This window comes from Podarcis erhardii (assembly GCF_964252035.2).
Source record: "Podarcis erhardii genome assembly, chromosome: 1".
NCBI classification, from domain to species: domain Eukaryota; kingdom Metazoa; phylum Chordata; class Lepidosauria; order Squamata; family Lacertidae; genus Podarcis; species Podarcis erhardii.
In genome coordinates, this window is record NC_138497.1 from 71221019 (window position 1) to 71243426 (window position 22408).

A 22408-nucleotide genomic window follows, 5' to 3' on the forward strand; every position below is an offset into this window, starting at 1 on the left:
TTACAGCTGTTAGAATAATCTCATTTTATGCTTTAGTTATTCTCTCCCCACGCCCCTTTGTGACTTCAGTCAGTCTAAATTGGTGGTAAGCATCCCCTTCTTGAATGATGAATTCAAATTCATATCTGGGAACAGGACTAAATGCAACACTACTCAGTTTGTAGTTTCAAGTATGTTTCCGCCCATGAGATTGTGAACTTGAATTCTCCCTTAGGGAAGGGGCATAGCCCAGAAGCAGAATGCATACTTTATGTACATAAGGTTCCAGCTTCAGCCCGTGACATCTTCCTTTAATGGATCTCAGATCATAGGACTGAGACTGCAACAGAGCTACTGCCCGTCAGAGTATATAGTCTTGGGCTAGATGGGCCCATGGTCCAATTCAGTATGAGGTTGCTTCATTTATTCATATTCCCTAGGCAGGGTTTCCCAGCTGGTTTTGGACTACAACTACCATCATCCCTAGCTAGCAGGACCAATGGCCAGGGATGATGGGCATTGTAGTCCAAAAACAGCTGGCAACCCAAGTTTGGGAAACTCTGCCCTAGAACAAGGGTGAGAAACCTTTGACCCTTCAGCTGCTACTGGACTACAGCTCCTCTAATCTCTGAGCATTGACCACGGTCAACTGGTGTTCAGCCACGCTGCCTTTTGAGCCTAGGCCCTAGATTGGTTCCCCAAACTGGTGCCCTCGTGATCTTTCATACTATAACAGTCATCCGCCTGACAAGCATGGCCGATGGTCAGGGATGATGGGAACTGTATCCCTAAAGTTATGGAGTGCCGTGTGCACCGGGTTGGAGAAGGCTGGCAGCCTATAGTAGAACTTGCAATAGTACTTTTCCACATCACTGTGACTATGAAAGATATCCCAGCTTTGGTAACAGCATCTCACTAAGACCATTGCTTATAGCAAACCACAAAGAAAGAGAGTGAATTTTTATATACTGATCAGTCATTGCTACAGTCCAAATGAAAGTTTCCTGGAAAGGCTCAAACCCGACAAGTTTTATCCTATTGTAAAAGAGCCTGCTGCAAAATGATTTCTCCGCGGTTTGGTATTTCTCCAGCTCTGTTGTGTTCTTTCAAAATGTGATTCATTGAGTTAAGCAGGTCAAGTTCCTGTGGGTGCAGTATATGCCATCCACTGGAAATTAAAGACCAGAAAATTAACAGGGTTTGTTGTGTTACAAAGCTGAAGACATTTTATCCGCATGCTCCTAGAAACACATCCTGAGCTAATGGAACACAGTGCTATATTCCAAGTCATATTTATACTTGCAAAAGCAATGAGTGTACTTCAGTTAAGCTCACTTGGCAACTATCTTGCCAGCTTTTTTTCCTCCTTGGCTTTAAGTGATACGGACAAGGTGTGCTTTAAAGATAATGGGCAGAGTTGCCAAATGAGCCGGTTTAATCATGGAAGTCCTGACATGGGTGAATGTGAAAATATGGGATTGGGGGTCGGGGACCAAAAACAAAAACCTAAGCTGCAATGGCTGCAATTAGTGGGTTCCCCCCGCCCTTCTTTCCAAGTGGTCCATAATTTGAACGTGGTTCATCAAGAGGAACCATCCTGAACCAATAGTTGAAAACTAAAAGGCTGGCAGATGCTCTAAAACCTGGGATGAGCAGTTAATATTAGGGGTTTATATATACATATATATAGCCAAATGGATTAATGGATCAGCTCATGCACTGCATCAGGAAACAAAAAGAGTACCTTCCATATTTCTGTGCACAATGGGGACAGTAACAATAGAAAGAGGAAATTCCTAATTGGGTGCAAAGAGGTGGGTGGCAGTGGAGACAATTGCAGCTCCTTTTTAATGACTGAAGTTCACAGGAAGAAGAAGAAGAAGAAGAAGAAGAAGAAGAAGAAGAAGAAGAAGAAGAAATAGGTGCCTTCCAAGCACCAAGTTCTATATCCAAAATAGACTATGGGAGCAAGAGAAAGAGGAGACGAAAGAGTGTGTATGCGCTCGCCTATAATTGTTGATTTCAGTTTGTATTAGTTCTGCCTAGTCTCTTTTCAGCACTTTAGTTTCTGCTAATGGAAAATCAAGCCCATTATATGGTAAACGTGGGAAGCAAGTACATTAATAGTGGGCACTGACATTAATTCAGATTGTAAACAATTCACTACTGTTACCACTACATGCTAAATTATGTGTCATTTGTTGCTTTCATAGGACTATTTCCTTCACGGCTTTTTCGGGGGTTTTTTGTAACAGAAAGCTTAGAGATTTTTCACAGTTGTCTGCTCTGATAAACAACTATTTTGAAATCCTCCCTTAGACCCTAAAGAAAAACAAATATTACTTGCAAACGCTTTCCAACCCAACCATGTCACCGAAGTTCATTGCAACTCTGACTCTGTACTTCGAGAAAGTTAAGCAAGGCGGGGGGGGGGGGAGATATGGGGAATAATCGGATGCAATAGGTAGGCAGAAAATAGCGCTTATTTATACTGGAGCACGTGTGTCAGCGGTGCTTCTTTCCCCCAGCTATACACACACTCTGCCCCCCCCGTTCCCCCCTCTCTCTCACACACACGCACGTATATGCACGCACGCACACACACCCACTTTAACTGTGCTTTTGTGTTTTGTCAGAATTAATGAGAAAAGTTCCCTTGCCCTAGGGGTAATTAGTGTCCTTGGAGTTAAATAAGCTAATACTTAGACACCTCTGGCACAGGCAATTATGTTTGTGTATTGAATAATTGATTCAAAGAGGGGGGGAAGGGGGGTTGCTAATCAGATCTGAGCATAATGAATTGATTTAATTAACAGGGGAATCTGAGGGTCCCTGGGAAATGTGTGCATTTATTCAGCAGCAAGAGAGAGTGCAGGCACATAAATTGAGAGAAAGGGCAGCAAGCAAGCGCATTTGCTTCAGCGATAGGCTCGCATCTTTCCAGCCTCTCCTCCGCCTCCCCCCCCCCGGCCGCCGCTCCTCTTTTGAATATAATTTTAGATTTAGAGTGAAATCAAGAGAAAAGCACTTTAGAAGCTTGTCCGGCTCTGCAGTAGCAACAGCCAAAGTGGGTTTAGCGGAGGATCCCATGCGCTTGCATTAGGATCATTAGGGGGCTCTGATTGTTATTATTGTTATTATTTCGACTGCGTGGAGGTTACGGGGAAAGGGACGAGCAGGAGAGAGAGAGAGAGAGAGAAAGAGAGAGAAAGAGAGCGCCCTCGATTCGTCTCCCTCCTTTTCTCGATGCGTGCCATTTCCAAACTGGCATTCGAGTTGCAGCCCCAGAAGGAGGGTGGGTGTCTCTGAGGTTGCTGCTGCTGCTGCCGCCGCCGCCGCCGCCTTGGGGAAAAGAGAGAGAAAGCTAGAGAGGGAAAGCGATCGAGCAAGAGCGAGCTGGCTCTTCGGGGGTTCGCCTCCTGTAATTCTAGCTGAGCGCGATCTGGGTTAAAAGTCGTGCAACTGTAGCCGGCTTGGCCGGGGTGTGCATGTGCAAAAGGGGGGGTGGGGTGGGCGGCAGGAGGAGAGCGGAGGAAAGAAAAGGCGAGAGTGTGGGGCGGGGTGGGGGGGGAGAGGGGGGAAAGAAGAAGAAGAAGAAGGGAGGACGCCGAGCCGGGCGCATTCCCCCTCCCGGGCGGCCCGCTTTGCAAACACTCCTCTCTCTCCCCCGCGTGCTCCTCTTCTGCCGGCGCCTGCCCTTTTTCCAACGGAGCGGAGGAACAGCGAACCGGCGGCTTGGAGGGCGAGCCGGCCACGGAGACGGAGCGGCGGAGGCAGCCGATCCCCGCCACAATGGTGCTGGACAAGGAGGACGGTAGGTGGCGGGTGCGGCGGGGTGGGCGAGAAGCAGCAGCAGCAGCAGCAGAAGCGGCGGCGGCGGCGGCGGGGGGGGGAGCTGTGGCGAGGAGCGAGCGTGGCTCCCGCTTGCCCTTTCCACCCTCCGTGCCTTCCTCGCTGCTGCTGCTGCTGTGCAGCTGGCAATAAGGCACCAGAGCCGCCCGAGCGGGGAGAGAGAGAGAGAGAGAGAGAGAGAGAGAGAGGCTGCCTCCGGGCGACGTGCGCGCGCGGGGCTGGCTGAGGGACATTTCTGCAAAGTGCACGGCCCGTCCCCTCGGCGCCTGTGCAAAGAAGAAGCCCGCGGCTTCTCTCTCTCGCTTTGCCCTCCCGCCTTCGGGGCTAGGATTCCGAGGATTTGCCCGGGTGCTGCTATCTTGTCTCTCTCCCCCCTCACAGGACCCCGAAACTGTCAGGTTGCGAAGGGAAGCCAGTCCCGTGCTTCCCTCCCGCCTGCTGCGTCTGCTCCTGCCACTTTCTTCTCCCGTCCCCGGATTAGCTCGCCTGTCCTTTAAAAACCCATTAGTTCCTCTCGCGAAATAATGTCGCCACCTTGCCTCGCTCTCTCTCCCCCGCCTCCTCTGATTGAGGAGAGCCGGCTTGGCTAAACGGCCTCGCCCAAAGGCTCCCGGGTGTTTTCAACGGGGAAACGGGGCTACTTTTAAATGTTCGAGAGAGCGCTTCTGAGGCCGAGCTGAGGGGACAAGGTGTGTGCGTGGAGAGGAGAGGGAGGGAGGGAGGAGAGTGGTAACTGCGTGCAAGTTTCGAAGAAGCGTGTGGTTATTGTCAAGACTTGCTGGGAATTCAGGCAGGGCTCACTTGGGGGTAGCGAGGGAAGGCCGGAGTTTGAGGCGAGAGTTAAAAAGACTATATAAGCTAATGAAAAGGGCAATTGCTGAGGAGGAGGAGGAAGGGACGTCGCCTCTGAAGAGACGGAGGGAGCTCTCCCAAGGGCTAAATAGGCTCCTGGAAGTTGGCGTGTGTTGAGGCTGAAGCGAGGATAAGTTAAGAACAGTGGCGTCTACTTAAGCAGTAATTTTAGCTGTCAGACCCGGCTGTAGCACTTTTTTGAGTTAACCATCTGAGGCGGCCTTTGTCCCAGCTGCACTTTAAAAACAACAACACAATAAAGTCATGGAGCAAAGCTTGAGCTTTCGTTTTCCTCCTCTCCCGCAAGAATATGTTGCTTTTTCTTTTTCTTTTTACAACAAAACTATTTGTCAGCACAAACCTAATAAAGCTTCTCTTGCTCGTTGCACAAGGATTATTGTTGGGTTGGGTTTGTTTTTTTGGAAAAACCTACGTGCTTCGTGAGAGTGCATCCTTTTAAGTTTATGAGACAAATCTCTCTTCTGCTTTTGCAGCTGGGGAAAAAGATTGCTGGTACTGTATACTTCTCAGAATGCAGCATCCTTGGATATCACTGCATCTCAACATGTGTTGGGTTGCTGTTTTTTGGTTTTTTTAGGTGTGCACCTAAGGTTTCAAGGTGTACACCTAAAACATGTACAAGTGTTACTGTAAACAAACAGGTGTCCAAAAACCCATGTACAGCACAGACACATGAAAACCAGATTGGATGTGGCTCCTGCCTGAGGGTGAAATTTGCTTGCAAACTCATGAGAACATTAAGAAGAGTGCTGAATCAGGCCATTGGCCCACCTGGTCCAGCATCCTGTTCTCACAGTGGCCAGGCAGGAGAGTCCTCTCCCCTCCCATGGTTTCCTAGCCTAATATGTGAAACTGTTCTTTTAGTGTGTGAGAGGGTCTGGCGCTGTACCATTTTTGCATGGCGCGTTCATGAGCAACCTTTTCCTCTCCTGAGTTTTCATTCGAAGCATCAGGGCATAAATATTCCCTCACAGAGTTTAGCTAGGGAGCACTGATGCTTTCCCTTTGCAGCACCGGTGTTTCAACACAGAGTTGCACTCTCATAATTTCTCCTTAGTTACTCAGTTATAGGGCTGGAAAGGCTTTCTTCATTGGAGCTTACTTCCAAGTAAGAGGACATTACATTGCATCTTTAAGCATCAAAAGATGCTCAGGGCCATGAAAGAGAAATGCTGTCCTTAGATGTAAACTGATGTTTTGGCCTTGATAAAGTTATGGGAGAACGTGAAGTTTGGGACATGAAGTCATCATCCCATCCCATTCCCCCCCCCCAATGAAAGTACTGTTAAAGTAGCATCCCTTTATGTGTTCTGCAAGAACATAATGGTAAGAGAAAAGTTTCATCCTCCTGCTTTGCATACACTTTCCATTTCCAAGGATGTATTTTCTGAGTAAAGCTTAATAAAATGGAAGCGCTGCCTTCTCTAACTGATGTACCCAGTTATGAAAGCTGAGAACCAACAATATAAACTGGGGCTGGGGGGGGGGAGCGGGAGCACAATCCTGTGCCTGTTTCATGACTCTGCCTTAATACCAGAGGGCAGAACTTTGTGCACTTACAGAGGTTAACCCATCTATGGCTGTGCACTAATCAGGAGAGGAATCTGGCTGTCATACATTGAAAAATGCATGATAGTTAAAATTTATATGCTATTTGTAAGGCCATAGAGCAAGGCTGAGGGGCAAAGTCAATCAATCAATCAATCAATCAATCAAGCCCTAGCTCCTGGTTGCTAAAAGCTCTTAAAATTGTTATTACCAGGTAGGAATTAAATATCTTTTCATCTCTATGAGAGAAATGTGGCATATGTTTCTGTCCCCTGTACTGAGATCTCAAATCTTTTCAGGGTAGGTATGCCTAGTTGTCTATATGCCCAAACTGGAACTCTTGTTGCTATCATGTCCCCCGTCCCCCCACCAGCAGATATCTGAAACTTAAACACTGTTGTCTCAATCTTGTATTCTAGCAATTGAGGTTTTCCCTCCCAGTCATCAAAACTTAGGCCTCCGTCATAACAAATAATGGCTATATCTATGAACAAGTTCATTTAGGACTTGGGTCCCCATAGTAACTACATATGAATTTTAAAAAGCCTCCGCCTTGTCTATTCCCCTAAAGACAAAGATGTAAGAGGTTAACTAATGTCAGTATAATTAAGCAAGGTTAATTCATTGCTGTTTTGTTCCTGTGGGATTTTACTTGCATTTCCATCTGCTCTGGTTTTGATGGTGTGAACTGCACCAAATCATCCGAGTGATGTTGAAATGTTACAAATTTTGTTTTACTAGACCCAAAAAAATTGGTCTTTTTTTTTCTTGATCCTTTTAAATAATAAGCTGGGTGACATTCTGTCCTCCCTTAACTTTTTTTTTTTTTGCCAAAGGGAGCCTTCCAGCCTATATCTTTTTAAATCTGATTGACGGGTCAAACAGCATGATGCTGCCTCCACAGAGGTAGTAAGGGAAGCAGGTGAGCTACTAGGAAAGACTGAGATCTAAGGAGAGTTTCCTAATGGGGGTATTTGGGTTCTTTCAAGTATTGCAGACATACTCATTAAACATAAGGAGCTCAGGGGCTGGAATGATGGTGGTGTAAGGAAGTGAAACTAGAAACATTGATTATCCAGACAGTTCTCAACAGCCCTCCTTCCAGGAGCTCTCACGAATGGCTGTATAAAAGGAAATAATGGGGATGGTAGTGAAGGTAAAGAGGAAATTAGAATGGGATGCACTTAAAAAGAAGAAATGTTAAGGAACAAACCCCTGATGAGAGGGATGTGGAGATCAGAGTAACAAACTGAAGCGGCGCCTGGGAAATTTTTCAGAATTGTTTGTAAGGAAGTTATTCCAGCAGAGAAATTTACGTCTGTTGAAATGTGTCTCAGAAATTAAGGGCAGAAGCTGGGAAAAGAAACTTGAAGGTTCCCCCCCCCCTCCATTGGGGGTTTGCGTGCTGTTCTATACTAATATTTCTCTTTCTTCTTGATTGGGCTCCAGTTGTTGCTAAACTGCAAACATTAAAGGGAATGTCCTATTGCTACATTAAAAGTGAGAGAAGTGGAAGTTTTTATTGGCCTTTGGTATTCCTCTGTAAACTAAGGTGGAGAGATCGTGTTAATGATACTTTCAGGAAGTCTTGTTTATGGGCAGAAGGTCAAATTGTCACTTTACCTCTAACAGTCTTATCATTTCATCTCATAAAGTATCAGCAATTAAAAAAACCTAATAAAGTAAAATTCTGAAATAAGAGTTGTTCTCTTCAAAGTGGGTGTTGGAGTGGCCATTAATATTATGGGCTGTCCTTTGACAAACTTTGGTTTTTGATATCGTCTAGGAAACTAGCAACACTAATGGTTTAAAAGCTGTTCTCTAGCTAGGAGAAGACTGCAGTGCACTGATTTTTTTTCTGTATTACTAAGATCTCTGCAGATCTAGTTCTGGAGCACGAGAGGAGAACTGGCTTCATATTTGTTTTATTTTTAAATTTTCTATCCCACCTTTGGAAGCATAGAGTTTGCACAGTTGCTGTTCTTTCAAATCTGATATTTTTTGTCAGTGTTTTTGGCAAATGCTCATTTTTTGTATAAGTAACTAGTTAATTAACATTCAGGCAAAAGTCTATTTCTGTGGGATAGGACTCAATAATATACCAAATACGTGAAAGGACAAGAAGACAAAACTGTCACAGTCTTGATTTGATGTCTCCTGGCACCATGTCAAGTTGTGTCAGTGAGGTACCATCATGTCCTATAAGTCCAGAGTGATCTGATGTGATTAGATTGATGCAATAGAATGTGATATTGAGGTAGTGATGGGGAATCTTATTTTAGGACAGAAGCAAAGGTCAAAAATTAGGGCTGAAGTAGCAGATTCTATGACCTGGAATGTATAGAAACTCAAGTTATACTCACGTGGACTAGGTTACAACTGAATTTCATTTTCTTTATCTTTATTCCTTCTTGGGTGACTATGCCTGTTCAAACCAACTCAGTGCCAGGTGTAGATCCAAAGTTGGATCAATATGGACAGACTGCTTTTGAATTGCAAAGGATTCAAGTCCTGCTCACTGAGTCAATTCGGTGCAGAATAATATGACCCATTCTAACCTTGGTTGAACTGAAGGTGCTTCGGTTAATAATTTGAGGCTACAGTTTGGCCGAAGTTAAGCACTTTTCACTCACACTGATTTCAGGAGCAGAGATTTTAAAGCAGGCTCTTCATTCTTCCATTGAGATCAAAGGGATTTTAAAAATGCTTAACTTTGGCTGGATCCTGTCCTTAGTTTATTAGCATTTTAGAGAGCATGGGCGGTGGGGGGGGGGCGAGGATGCCAAACAGAATGAGTGGAGGAGGAGATGTTGAACTGGGTAAAATTAATAGATGGGATTGTGTTGGCGTACTGCTTCTCACTGTAGTTTCAATTGAGGTTTAAAATAATGGGATGGGCTTAGGGGACATTTAAGTCTCCTGTTCCCATGAAATGTAATAACTCTCTCTCTCTCTCTCTCTCTCTCTGTCTGTCTGTCTGGATATCTCTTAAATGATACTGCTGAAGGAAATCTGTGGTGATATAAAGAGGGAAGCAGTGTTTCAAGAAACTTAAAATTTGATAGCTATTAAAGTTTAACAATGTGTTACAGAAGTATTATATTTGCTTTTATGATACATTTAAAAGAACCTCGAACAGGATGAAACCTGACAAAATAGATGCTGTGTATACTTTTTTCAATTTGGTAAAAGTGATGCTTTCTGAGGGCATTTAAAGACCAGATCTAAAACTATGGATGCTTAGGATTGCTGGAAATGATAATGGCATGCCTTCTGAAAAGAAGTGCCTTTGGGATTGTGGCATTAAAATCCCACTGACAGTTGTGGCATTCATGCTATAACATAAAAAAAATTCTCGTTTGCAGATGGGCAGTGGCCAAATGAGAAGGGAAGTTTTAAGTATTGAATGAAATGATTCTCTATGCAAAATGATCTATTTAACATCAAATACGTTCAAGGACTGTTAGGATTAAGCATTCAAAATGAAGGGGAAAGGCAAAGCCATTTGAGTTGAGGATAAGGAATCTAATTAAAATAGGTATTAAGGGTATCTGGCTTGAGCTTGCTATCGTGCTTTTAAAAGATGACTCTTGTATCTGTTGTAAAGTAGAGGGAGAAGTATAGCGGAAACTGGAATGAAATGTTTTCTGGGATTAAAAAGGCAGTCGGAAACTTGTTCTTTAGCACTGAGTACTTAAGAACCTCATCCTGTAAGTGTAACCCTTATTTCTTGTGATAAAAAAAAATCTGAACGCTTCTTCTGAGAGTACGTTATATGTGTGCAACTAGGGAGCATTTCGGTTCAGATTTTGGTTTCAGCACCAGCAGTGTAAACTATCATAGTGAGACAATGTGGAAAGAATGAATTGCAGACGAGAACCAGCTAGTAAAGGATTCCCCATCTTCATCATATCTAGGGGTTACTAGTGAAAAAAATCATGGGTAAAAGGTCTTCCAATTCACTACCTTCCCCTGTATCCAAGAGTTCAAGTTTTAGATTAAAGCATATTGATGTGAATATTGTATTTTGTGTTCAGTGTTGTGTCAAAATGTCAAAGTGGGATGTGTTTTAGAAATAAACAAAGTGATTTTACAGAGGAAGCTGCCAGAACGGCTTTCAAACATAGAAATACAACATGACTGTAGGATTAGGGTGGAAGAGTCACATATATATTATTCAGATGATAAAGTCTTTTGCATAATGACTTACCACCTAATTTTTTTGTGGCAACCCATGCATGTGAAATAGCACCCATGCACACCCACACATGTAAGACTACAAAAAGTTATTTCACACTGTATATTAAAACAACAGCCCAAGGGTGTTTTACCATCTCAATAAAGTGAGAGGGGGAAATTGGGGGGGGGGGGATCTGCCCTGAAACCTCCATTCTCCTACAGTGTACAGAACTGTGTTTCTGAATGATAGACTATGACCTGCTAGAAGCAACCAGTTATTTCAAAGTAAGCAGGAGAGAAAGAGAAGTGTGTTTGGGGGGGGGGGATGTGTGTGTCTAAGTACGATTAATAATGCAGATGGTAGTTTACTGTACAGATATTAAGGATATTTTTTCCTCTCCTACTGAGCATCATATCAAAGGTGCACTCAATCAAATAAATGAACCAATGTAATGAAAATGGAGAGCATCAAAACGACAAAGTTAATAGAAACGCAACGTAGTTGGTGCTCTCTGGTTATAGCGCAAACGGTGCTGCAGGTGGTGCTGCTGAGCTGGAAAGCTTTAAATTCTCCATTAAAACCTAACAGAAGAATAAGCGGGTGTCCCTGGGAAATGAGTGCATTTATTCAGCAGCAAGGGTGCAAAGCTCACACAAATGGAGAAGCAGAGGCAGCAGTAGCTAGGCTCAGATATTTTTCTCCCCCTCCTCCCTCTCTTTGAGTGTAATTTTAGATTGAGATTCAGCTTAAATCCAAGGGGAAAACACTTTATAAGGCTGAAAGCTGTATAGTTGCAACAGCCAAGGTTATGGGCTATCAAATGCAATTACATTAAAACAGATTATACTGTGCAAATTGAGCCATTTAGAAGGTGAGAACCAAAGAAACAGCTCTGACCCCCCCTTTTTTTCTAAATTGCAGTTTTAGTTCCTTGCAATTCCAAGGTACGAAAGTAGGTGAGACTGCTTTTGTATCTGCAAAGTGCTTCATTTTTGAAGGTAATTCTAACTGAGTGCAATCTAGGTTAAAAGCTGGACAACTGGATAATTAGAGCTCTCTCACTGCTAGAGGACAATCAGCCGTACGTGGCAGCTCATCTTGGCTCGCACGTAGACTAGCTCTTTTCTGCCTTGAGTGGAGGCTATTGGAGACAGAGCATCTGCACCCCGACTTCCTCTGAACCCTGAGATGATGGTGCTGGACAAGGAGGACGGTAGGTGAGCTGAGATTTTGTGGGCATCACTCAGCATATTCACGTATGCTGCTTACATGCAGTGAATGAACCTTAAGCGTGCTTTAGTCTCCTGTCTCCCGTTCATTTTATGACCCTGTCTGATATAACAGCTTGCTCCCTCCTCTGCTCTGGCTGATCGGCAAAGGGGGGAAGCAACTCACGCTGCTTTACTTTTGGTTCTAGTGAAGGCTAACAAGTTAAAAACTGTTTAATTTTAAAATAATTGTGGGAGGGTCCCCCCCTTACTTGCCACCCTGCTTGCTGAATTTATTTTTGTCATCTTAGTGTAGTTTCTCCCTCTCCCCCCCCCCACTTGCTACTTGAGAGAGTATTCAGAACTCTGCATCTCTAAAACTCCTCTCTTTCTCTGTAGCTATAAGCTTAATAATTACAGTTGTGAATGCACCTACTAAATGGCTCTTGGAACAAACATTTTGGTAGGAAATAGTTGATTTCTTTAAACATAAACGTGTGTGTGTGTGTGTGTGTGTGTGTTTGGGAACTCCTCCTGTTTTAATTTCTGAGGCTAACTTATCCCTTGCAAAGAGTAAATGAATAGCATACAAGTACAGCAAAGGGTTCAAAGGCAGATGTGGCATAGTTGTGTGTGACTGTGAAATGACCTGCGAGATGCAACTTAACACTGGTGGTTTCTAGGAAAAGTACGGTAAGTGAGAAAGACATGCTGTTTACAAGCATTGTTTGTGTGTGTGATATATCTGCTTCAGTTAGTCTTGGTGTGCCTGTGATACAGTTTATCGTTGGTCAAGTTTAAGGGTAGCGTATGAAATGTTGCGCTTGGAATGCGAAGGGGCAGCTAGTAAGTTGAAAGAAGTGTGAGAGCTCAGAATCCTCCCTCCCCTCTACTGTTCGTTTCATTTTCTCAAAAATGACACAAAGTGAACTAGAACATACTTCCAGGGAGAAGTTGTGTGTTAGGTTAAATAGTACTTCTTCATATGGTGGTTACATTTAAGCACGTTGTCTCCTGCATTTACCAAGTGACAGCAGACAGTTTCTGCTATCTGTTTCTGCTATCTGTTGCAGAAAAGCATGTATGTTAGTTGGGGTATGTGTTAGGGTATCAATGGGGAGAGTGAAAAAAAAAATCCCACACTGGATATGACCAGGTTTTCAGTGGGGATATCAGCAGCAGCATTATTTTTCTTTTCCAGCGCACTTAGGATGATAAATAATGTTGCTGTTGAAGAAAGTACTCAACATAACTTTTCATGCAGTTGGTGTATTATTTAAGGCAGCTCTGAATATTAAAATAAAGCAGTGTTGATTGCATAAGGTTGCTATTTACAACATTGGCTAGCTCAGTTTTTTTTTTAAGGCAGCAGTCTTACACAAGCATCTGGGAATACGTCCCGTTGAACTTGCTGGAGCTTCTTTCTGACATGCATAGGATTGCACCATTCATGTCTCTTTTATCAAAGGTAAGTTAACACAAGAGTGGGGTGGGACAGAGAAAAAGCAACACGCTTGCATTTAAGAAAATTGTTAATGCACTGGTGTGTTTCAGGATGACAGAAGTTCTTTGAAATTTTGTGTCTGCCCAGAGATCTTTTAGGTCTTTCTCCTTGGCATGTAGTGGGGTGTACCTAATTTGGATGCTGGGAGCCCCCCTGAAAAGTATTGCAGTATTTAATGCATACACTGTTTTGATCTGCTTTACATAAGTTTAACAGTGCAATGCTTTACATCGGTGCAGTCCTATGCATATCTATTCAGAAGAGAGTTCCACAGAGTTCAGTGCGACGTACTCTCAGGAAAGTATGCAACCTTACTATATTTTTAAAACTCCTTTGATGTTTATTTAAGTGTATTACAGTGTCACTAAAATTCTTAGTTTGAGCTGTCAGTCATATGCACAAGTAAAAGCTGCCATCTAGAATTTTGTACATGTGTGATGACAGAAGTTTTTCTACCAGTTCTGTTTGACTTTATGAAAATGCCCTGGTGCTTAAAAAGTAAGTCGTCCAACAACATTTGTTCTAGCCTCTCTTCAATAATCAATAGATATGGCTTCAAATAACAAAGTGGTTTAAAATTATGAACAAAATAGTTATTTAGAATAGATTAGTATAGGTTATAGCAGTTTTGCAAAGAGAGTTGAAAGTGGTATCACTCATTTTTGTTAAGCACCCCAGAAACTCCACTTACTTCTTTTGTCGCGGTGTTGTTTTTCGTCAAAGAGGTGTTTCAGGTATTAGAAGCACTGCAAAACCTGCAAAACCTGTTTCCTGGAGCCAGTAAGGGATGAGTGCACACACCACAGGCAACAGCATCTCTATCAGACCACTCTTTCCCCCCTGAAAAAACTGGCAGAATTAGCAAAGGTATTTCAAAGTGCTTGCTGATGTTAGACACTTGCTGAATGAACGTTGTCGTTGTTCTGTCCCAGCTTCTACCAACCTAGCAGTTCGAAAGCATACCAGTGCAAGTAGATAAATAGGTACTGCTGCAGTGGGAAGGTAAATGGTGCTTCCGTTGCATCAGAAGCGGTTTAGTCAGGCTGGCCATATGACCCGGGAAGCTGTCTGTGGACAAAAGCCAGCTCCCTCGGCCTGAAGCAAGATAAGCGCCGCATCCCATAGTCGCCTTTGACTGGACTTAACCGTCCAGGGGTCCTGTACCTTTTTACCTATTGTTGTTCATGGAACAGATGGCATATATATATATATATATATATATATATATATATATATATATTGTAACAAATTTAGTTACATGAGAGTAAGCTCTGCATACATAAGGAAGCACATTATAAGAATACTGAGGTTGCAATGCTATGCACACTTACTGAAGAGTAAGCTCATTGGAAGCAGTGCATAAATTATGCTGTTGGCTTATAATTCTAAACGTTATTATCAGAAAGGAAGGTTCATTGTAGCCTATGTATCTTACTTTCAAGTACACATGATTAGGATCAGGCCCAAACCTCCATGTGAATAAGAAATATTTGGCAGGCTGACCTTATTTTTTTACTCGTCCGCAATAACTGTACTGATTTCTTTGTTTCCCTTCAGAGTTTCAAGTGTTCAGAGGAAAGCAACATCTTCTAGGGTTGGAGTTTCTTGTTGTTTCTTTTAGTTCACACTTAGTTGAAGGTGTTGCACTGTTGAGATGGAGTTTGGTATCATAGCCAAAAAAAAATATTTCATGACATGATGGCCTTTCTGAAATCAATAGGACTTGCATAACAGTGCCTGAGATCTCTGCTAGATTTTTTGGGTGGTGGTGTAATCTAACTAATACATGAAGGAAAACAAAATGAAGTTGTGTGCAGGAATTTAGAAACATTGTTTCGTATGTAAAAGGGGTAAGTGAGGAGTGCAGTTCAGAAATAATAGAACTCCCACCCCACTCCAGCCACCAAATTAAATATCCACATATCAAGTTAAACTCAAGTGCTTTGATAAATCTGTTTTAAAACCATTCCTTAAAGGAACTTTGACAGTTACTCTGCCTCTACTATCTAGTTTGATTTGCTGATAGCCTTGGACCACATTGTTTACATTTAAAAAAATAATTATTATTTTTTTGAAGAGGGGGGAGTTTGCTGGAAGCTGGATGCTTGGAGTAATGAATATCAAATAATTTTTAGAGGAATGGGTAGGTTAACTGCTTTTGCAATCCTTTACAAAATACTTATTATACAAAATGGTGCAAACCTCTACACCCATTAATACCAAGAAGAGAATGAAACAGCAGAAACCTGAACTGCAAAGATCAAACCCTGAATCTTCCCAGTCCCTGTTTGTATATAAGGTCTGATGGGCAAGGGAAGTCAGATGAGTTGGTCATTCAAAAAGGTGATCAACTGCTTAGATCAAATGATCACCATGACAGCGAATATATTTGGAATTCATATAAATTTGGTATTTATATTTGAATTCTGCTCCTAAATGGAGTCTCCAGAACTTTAAATAAAATTCCAAATTTACCGTATTGGCCTGAATATAAGTCTCACTTCCCCCCACCCCCCAAATTCTGACCATCGAAAAATTTAAGTACGGCTTAAATTTGCGACCTTACAAAAATTGGCTTTTACAATTTCGCTGCTGAAACAAACATACGGTAAAATGGAATGGGTTTGAGTGCCTGTGGAATTTTAAGGCAGCGGCTTATATTCGGTTATTGTCTCTCCCCCCCCCCCTTGAATTTTAAAGGGGCGGCTTATATTCGGGCCAATATGGTACATTAATTCCAAATACACCTGTCATGAGACGTGAGCATATCTCCCAAAATCACTCCATCAACAGCATAAACTTCTGCAAAAGATAGCTCAGTTGGTAGAGCATGAAACCTTTAATTTCAGGGTTATAGGTTAGAGCCCCACGTTGGGCAAATGATTCTTGCATTGCAGGGGTTAGACTAGAAGCCCCTAGTGGTCCCTTCCAACTCTACAATTCTATGATTCTGTGAAAAGCACTATTTATACCTAATCTCCAAATCCTGTATTTGAGTTTAAGATCCTAGTGTTGGAATCTTCAGTTTGAAAATTCCGCCTTTGCATGTAGATTTCAGTTTGATGCTTCTAATTCATTTCATTTTGGAATTGCAGAAGGCATAAATCGCTGGTGTTGCTTAGGCGTACTGTTTAGTTAGCACTGTGTTTTTCTTGAATGATTTTTTTTTTAAAGTAAAAGTAACAATATGTAAAGGAGAGTAGATACGGATGAAGATTGTTAGCAGTTGGAAACATCGGCCAGTGATAGAGCAAGACATTGATCAGCATATTGTAGCATCCATAGCTCTTGAACAGAACAAAGGTCACAGTAGCAGGAAGCATCAAGATTAGTTAGAGAACTCCAGGCACTTGACGTTGGGGTAGATTTCTCTAATAATAGTGAAAGTCAAAGCTTGCAGATAAATTGATCAAGAAGGGACAATCCACTTGATGTAAGATACCATTAGCAGCACACTTACGGGCATTTAAGAAGGCACTTACAGAGTAAAAACAAACCTGAAGTGGGGTGTTGACGGTATTGAAATGTGGGAATGGGAGATATCTGGTGTATTGATAGTGAAGAAATGGATGAGGGGGGAAAGCAAGTGACTCACTCTAAAATGTCACCTTAAGCACCACTCTGACTGCTTTCTACTTTGAGAAAACGATATGCATGTGCAACATTATGGAGCCATTGAACAGGCACTTCTGTATATTGTGCGTCCCACCAGTCCTCCTATAATGATAAATCTCTTTGCTTTGGAATAGATGCATTTCCAGGAGATATCCTGGTAAAAGTTATCTGTAATTACCTGCGGCAAATTGCAAAAAGAATTAGAAATACATTGCTGCTGAGGGACTCTGTAATGTACCTAGTTCAGAAAATTATGCAGTCTACTAGGAAGAATGAAGATACTTTGTTCAAAATGAGTGTTAAGAGTATCAGTTTATTAATTGTATTTATCATTGGCAATGCCAGAAAAGAAAAGAGAAAAGAAAAGGTAGTTTTAGCAGCGGTAAAAGCAGAAATAGATAAGTTTGTCGTTCTAGTATAGCATAAAGGAACGCCACCAAAACATCTCGCTTATGTAGTGGTAGTAACATCACAACATCTTAGAAGAACACACAATTCAGTTTCATCACTAAATATGGGGGATTATCACATGTCAAACTGGTAGAACTGGTTTAAAAATAATTCTTGGTTTAAAAGTAAAAGTCAACCTAACCTGAGTGAACAAGGCTGGTGGCACATGTCTGAATGTAATAAACTGAATAGTTGTATGTGATTTAAAACATAGCTATTTTGGGGTCCCACCCTAAGTACAGCACTGTCTTTTTAGAACAACAGTCTTAGAACAGGCAGTTCAAATGTATGAAGCATACAGTATGTCTGGACAGAAATTTATTCCTCAGGGTCTTGAGTCAGTGGTACTTTAACCAATCTATTTTCTCCACCCAAAAGGAAAATGAGGTGTTCTAAGAGCCATAACAATGAATACATGTGACAGCACAGAGCCTGGATCATCCACTGGACAGAGAATTTGCTTTGTAAGACCTGGGTTCAAAGCACAACTTTGCCACAGGTTTCCTAGGTTACAGTGAGCAAGTAAATATTTTCTGTCTCGTATTCTAAAACATTGGAATATTCAGAGGGTGGTTGTGAGGAAGAGTGAGCTGAAATTTGTCAAGTGCTTGGCATGCCATTGAAAAGATTGATTGGAATAGACTTTCCTTTATTTTAAGGTAACATCAAGGCTGTAATCCTGTGATTATGGGCTATGTTTAAGGTTCATTTGAATCAACGGCAATTGCATGCATGTTGCTGTTGTAGGATGTCAGCAATCATTTGAATGGCTATGCTTGCAAACCCAGTTCCTAGAACTTTTCTAGGGAACAAACACATAATAAAGAAAACCTGAGGCTGGATCCCTCCTTCAAGTTTTGCTCTTAATTCCCAGATGTTGCTGTTCGGATCAGTTTGGATACTCTGTTTTAGCATTAATCACTGGAGAAGGGGGATGAATGTGTATGAAAAGTATGCACTTAAAGGTTTACTTTTAACTGTAGTATGGAAGAATCTTTGAAACGCAGGGATACAGACACTATCTTTCTATGGACTTGCATTCAGTGTTCATGTTGCACTCACAAGAGATGATAAAATATCAATCTCTTTGCTGTAGCAGCTCTTATGAAACACTGGAACTACAGAATCTTCAAAAAATGTTCCTTTTAAGAGCAGTACATTATTAATAAAGTAGTCCATTAGGTCTGGTGATAAAGGGTCAGAGAGTCTGAAATATCTGTCTCTCAAATGGTTAAGGAATTTATCACGGTTGGAGGATTAATTGATTTCATTTGGGAAGCATTTTAGGTCTTCACATTTCAAGTTCAGAGGTAGCTGTGCTCTGTAAATATGACTTTCCTACTGGAAGTTCTTGTTTAATCCACATCAGATCATAAATTTGATTCACCCCCCACCTCCCAGTGCAAGCGCGGCTCTGGCTTGGACTGAACATTTGTATATTCATTAATCTGTATCCTTCCAGCTATCTTCCAAGGAGATCAGCATGGTGTTTTAGCCCTGCAACCACCCTGTGGGGCAACTGAGGCTACGCGAATCCACCCAGAAAGTGCCGGGATCTTGAGGCTGGGTTCCCACATTCAAGAGTACTGTTTAATCTACTTGCACCAAACACTTGCGCAACACTTTAAAATAGTTAGATGATGGAAAGAGCATCATTATAACCTCCAGGTGAGATTTCAGTATGGAATTTGAAGTTAACAAGACCTATTTATACTGATGTTAGTAAAGTTGGCAGTGTGTACGTAAATTAATTTCAGCCGCTTTTGGGCTTGCAAACAGCAACAAGAAACAGTGGCTGTGTTTGTACATAATGATAAGAATTCATTTATTGTGTTTAGAAAAAGTCACAATACCCCTGCGAGTCCCACCCTCTCCCTTTTCAGATGTAGCTACAAAGAGGAATTCTGAAGCTGTTGCGCTTAAAACAGTTTGTTGCACCTGAACCCAATCACCGTAGGTAGCATTAACTATGGCTTGCTGAAATAAGTCAGCTTCAACCATGGTTATGAAGCCAGTTTCTTGAAACCCACAGTTGAAGCTGACTTGTTTCAACAAAAGATATGTAATATCAACCCCAGATGGGACATTGTAAACAGTAGTTAAATCAGGAATGAGAACTTCCGACTGAAAGCTGCATTGGAGGAGGAGATGGGAGAAGTGCATGGACTGAGGATCACCTAGGCTCAGTCCTCTCACAATAATCCATAGTCGACCATAATGTCCAGACACAGCCAGTGTGTGTTGTGGGTGCAAGTGCTGTTATTCATTTCAGGTCTGCAAGTACCTGTCAGCATTGTTATTTCCCATATCCATTAGGTTAATATTATTGTCCTCCTTTCTTCTTCTTCCAAGACACATCCTGAGATTATTTTTTATCCGCTTGGCTCAAGAAATTCTATCAAGAATAGCACTCGGCAGTACTGACGCATAATTGAATAGGTTTTAAAAAACAAAAACACTTGATTTATTCCTGGACAGTGTTGAAAGGTATGGCTCAAAGTCACTGAAAAGAAGGGGTTTGGTAGAGCAATTCTTTGTTCTGTACTTCCTTGAGCTGGATTTTCTCTTCTTAAAAAGATTGATACTTATATGCTTAAAGTGAAAGAGATTGGATGTGAAGTATGTGAGCGACTACCTTCGTGTCTTCCGTGGAATGATCAAGAGCTGCCATCTCACGAGCTGTGTTCAGTTTGGACGGAAGAAACAGAAACATATTGCAGTGGACTTGATTTCTAATAAATAAAAGCAAGTATAATGAGTGTGTAACTGGGAAGGAAGATAAAGGCAGCCATGCTTTAAATTGTTAATGACGGTGCCAATGGCTGCAGCTTTACCACAGCTGTTTAAATTGATCAATTTTGTTTAGGCAGTAGCCCGGCGTGCAGCCCTTTCAAGGGAGCTCCAAGATATTTTTAAAGACAAATCTGGATCTTATTAAATGGGCTTTTTAAAGGTCTGGAGTGCCAATATTGCGGATTATTTTTAAGGGTGGATTTGCTTTCTATTGTCACAATTCCGACAGGAGCGCATTCTCTGTGTAACACCTCTAAGCCTCGGGCTCCTAATAAAACCACAGTTTTGAAACCACTTAACAATTAAAGTACCAGGATTGTTTGTGAGTGGATTCCGGACTGCAGCCTAAAGAGTTCCACTTGTTAATTTTTAACTAATGACACGTAATCAAAATGGTGGAATGGAACACCAGCACGAAATACGCCACTGCTTTGCCATGAGTTCTTGGCAGGCTTTTAGTGACAGACTGTCATCTTGCTGGGCGGGGAGGGGGAAAAGTGTATATATTCCAAGATTGTGGATGGCCCTTTAATAATACTTAGCATTTATATAGCAGTTAAGAGTATTCAAATCACTTTTCCTATATTGTAATATTTGCAGCAACCGTGTAAATCCACTAGGACCCATATATGCTACCTCTAGGTGTGAGGACTCCCTAGCAAAATGCTACTGGATTGGCCTCCCCAGGATCCTTTCTCCCCCATCACAGCAGGCTTACCCACAGTGAAAGGCAGAAGCGCCACAGTTTGTGCCAAATGACTGTGAGCTGCCCGCTGTTCTAAATTTCACGCAGTTCCCTAGTGTCACTGCAGGGCACTGTGGGACATTTAAAATGGCAGGCAGCTTCCCAGATCCAGCTGCTGGCACAAGGTTAGCCCACCACTGGGAGAACAGGCATGTAGGAAGGCTCAACCTCAGTGACAGTGCCCCAACCCCCCTCTGGTCTGTGGGCCTCAGCACCTGCCTGAGGGTTCCAGATGCTGCACCTGAAGGTAGAGGTTAGAGATGGAAACTGTGATGGAGTGATTTGCTGAAGACCATCAAGTGAATTAATGGCAGAGATGACTTTGAGGTTCTGCTGCTTAGTCATTGTTCGATACTAGAGGTATTCTGGTAGGTGTTTACTAGCATTTGTTCCTTACATCCATGCCCAGTAAGTGCCAGATTTGTGTGTTCAGCCACACTACCTATTTTTGAAAAGTTCATCTGCAGCGAGTACAAACAATTGTGGTAATCGGGACTTTTGTTGCTATTGGTCTCTATTCGTGGGTGGGGGACTACTGAACTCTAATATGCAATGGCACCTACTCAGCTCAGTGCTCTTTGGTTGAAGGTTGAATAAGCGGTTGAAGGTTTTTGCAATGGCACCAAAGGCTGGCGAAACCTATCCAGTAGCTCAGAGGAAAATGAGCCTTGTTTGAGCACTAGTTATTCCTTGGCCCCTATAATGTGTTTATAGTTGCGTAAGCTTAAGATGAATCTGATTTCTTTCTCTTTTTTTAAAAAAATCATCCTTTGAAAGGAAAATGGTTTCTATAAATATTCTGCTATAGATATGAAGCCAACAGTGGGCAGCCGCCTTACACCTTTTGACCTGTCTGCAAAGAACAGAGCTCTTCTCTGCAAAGGACTCCTTGATGTCTGTTTTTACTCTGTGCCCTTCCATTCATTTGCCTATACAAAGCAATAAAGGGTAAAACTAAAGTAACATAAATTGGTCTGTCTTCCTGAATCCATGTCTCGCTAATGTACCCAGATTAACTCAACTGTAAATTGTCTCCTTTGGATGTCGTGTCTTGCTGAAAGTTTCCTATATGATTCATGATTTGAATTGCTTTTAACAGCTATTGGCTAAGCAATATGGTAAATGTACAAGGTGATGCAATTGGCATTAGTGAGAGAGAGAGAGAGAGAGGATGCACAGGAGCATGTAATGCAGTCAATACTACATTAACTACTGATGCCCAATTACAGAAACTGGAAGAGTGGCTTTTAGGAGCATTAGGACTTGCAGAAGAGCTGAGATCACCTGCCGCTCCTTGCCTAAAAGCTTCACCCTTTATGCGCTGGGATCAAAGCAAACATTCAGTTGCTATTTTGTCGTGCACAGCAACAAAGGGGCGTGTGGGGAGGGGGCGGTTCTTGTTCTTTTCCTTGCCTAAAAAGAAGTGTCACACAGATGCTTTTAATGCATGTAAATTCATGTCTTCGTTTTTCAAGATTTTGCTCTCCCATCTCCTGGGGGAGAGGCCCTATTTGAATAAAGACTTTAACCACCACTGCTCTAACTAGTTCTGTTGCTCTGTGCCTTTGTCACTGAAAGGCGTACTCTACCTCTCCCCCCCCCCTTCTTTTTTTTTTTTTTTTTGTCTTTAGTGAATTAGACGGAGCAGAATTCATCCTCCC

At 42.2% G+C, this 22408-nt stretch overlaps 1 protein-coding gene and 1 long non-coding RNA gene across 7 annotated transcripts in view; both read left to right on the forward strand.

The window, feature by feature from the left end:
- Positions 1–3525: 3525 nt before the first annotated feature.
- Positions 3526–22408, forward strand: part of LMO1 (LIM domain only 1) — a 97431-nt gene continuing 78548 nt past the window's right edge. The window contains exon 1 of one of the 6 annotated variants that reach the window (XM_081842405.1): positions 3526–3793. In XM_081842405.1, coding sequence (XP_081698531.1) covers positions 3772–3793 — 22 coding nt within the window. In that variant the 5' untranslated portion in view covers positions 3526–3771. Of the gene's footprint in view, positions 3794–11054; positions 11650–12051; positions 12104–12192; positions 12334–12989; positions 13109–22408 lie in introns of those variants that run through there. The other 5 variants (XM_081842408.1, XM_081842404.1, XM_081842403.1 and 2 more) reach the window with 5 other exon arrangements.
- On the forward strand, positions 17449–20727 carry LOC309330914. The gene is made up of 3 exons (XR_014151642.1): positions 17449–17731; positions 18672–18877; positions 19787–20727. It is a non-coding gene; the product is annotated as an uncharacterized lncRNA (long non-coding RNA).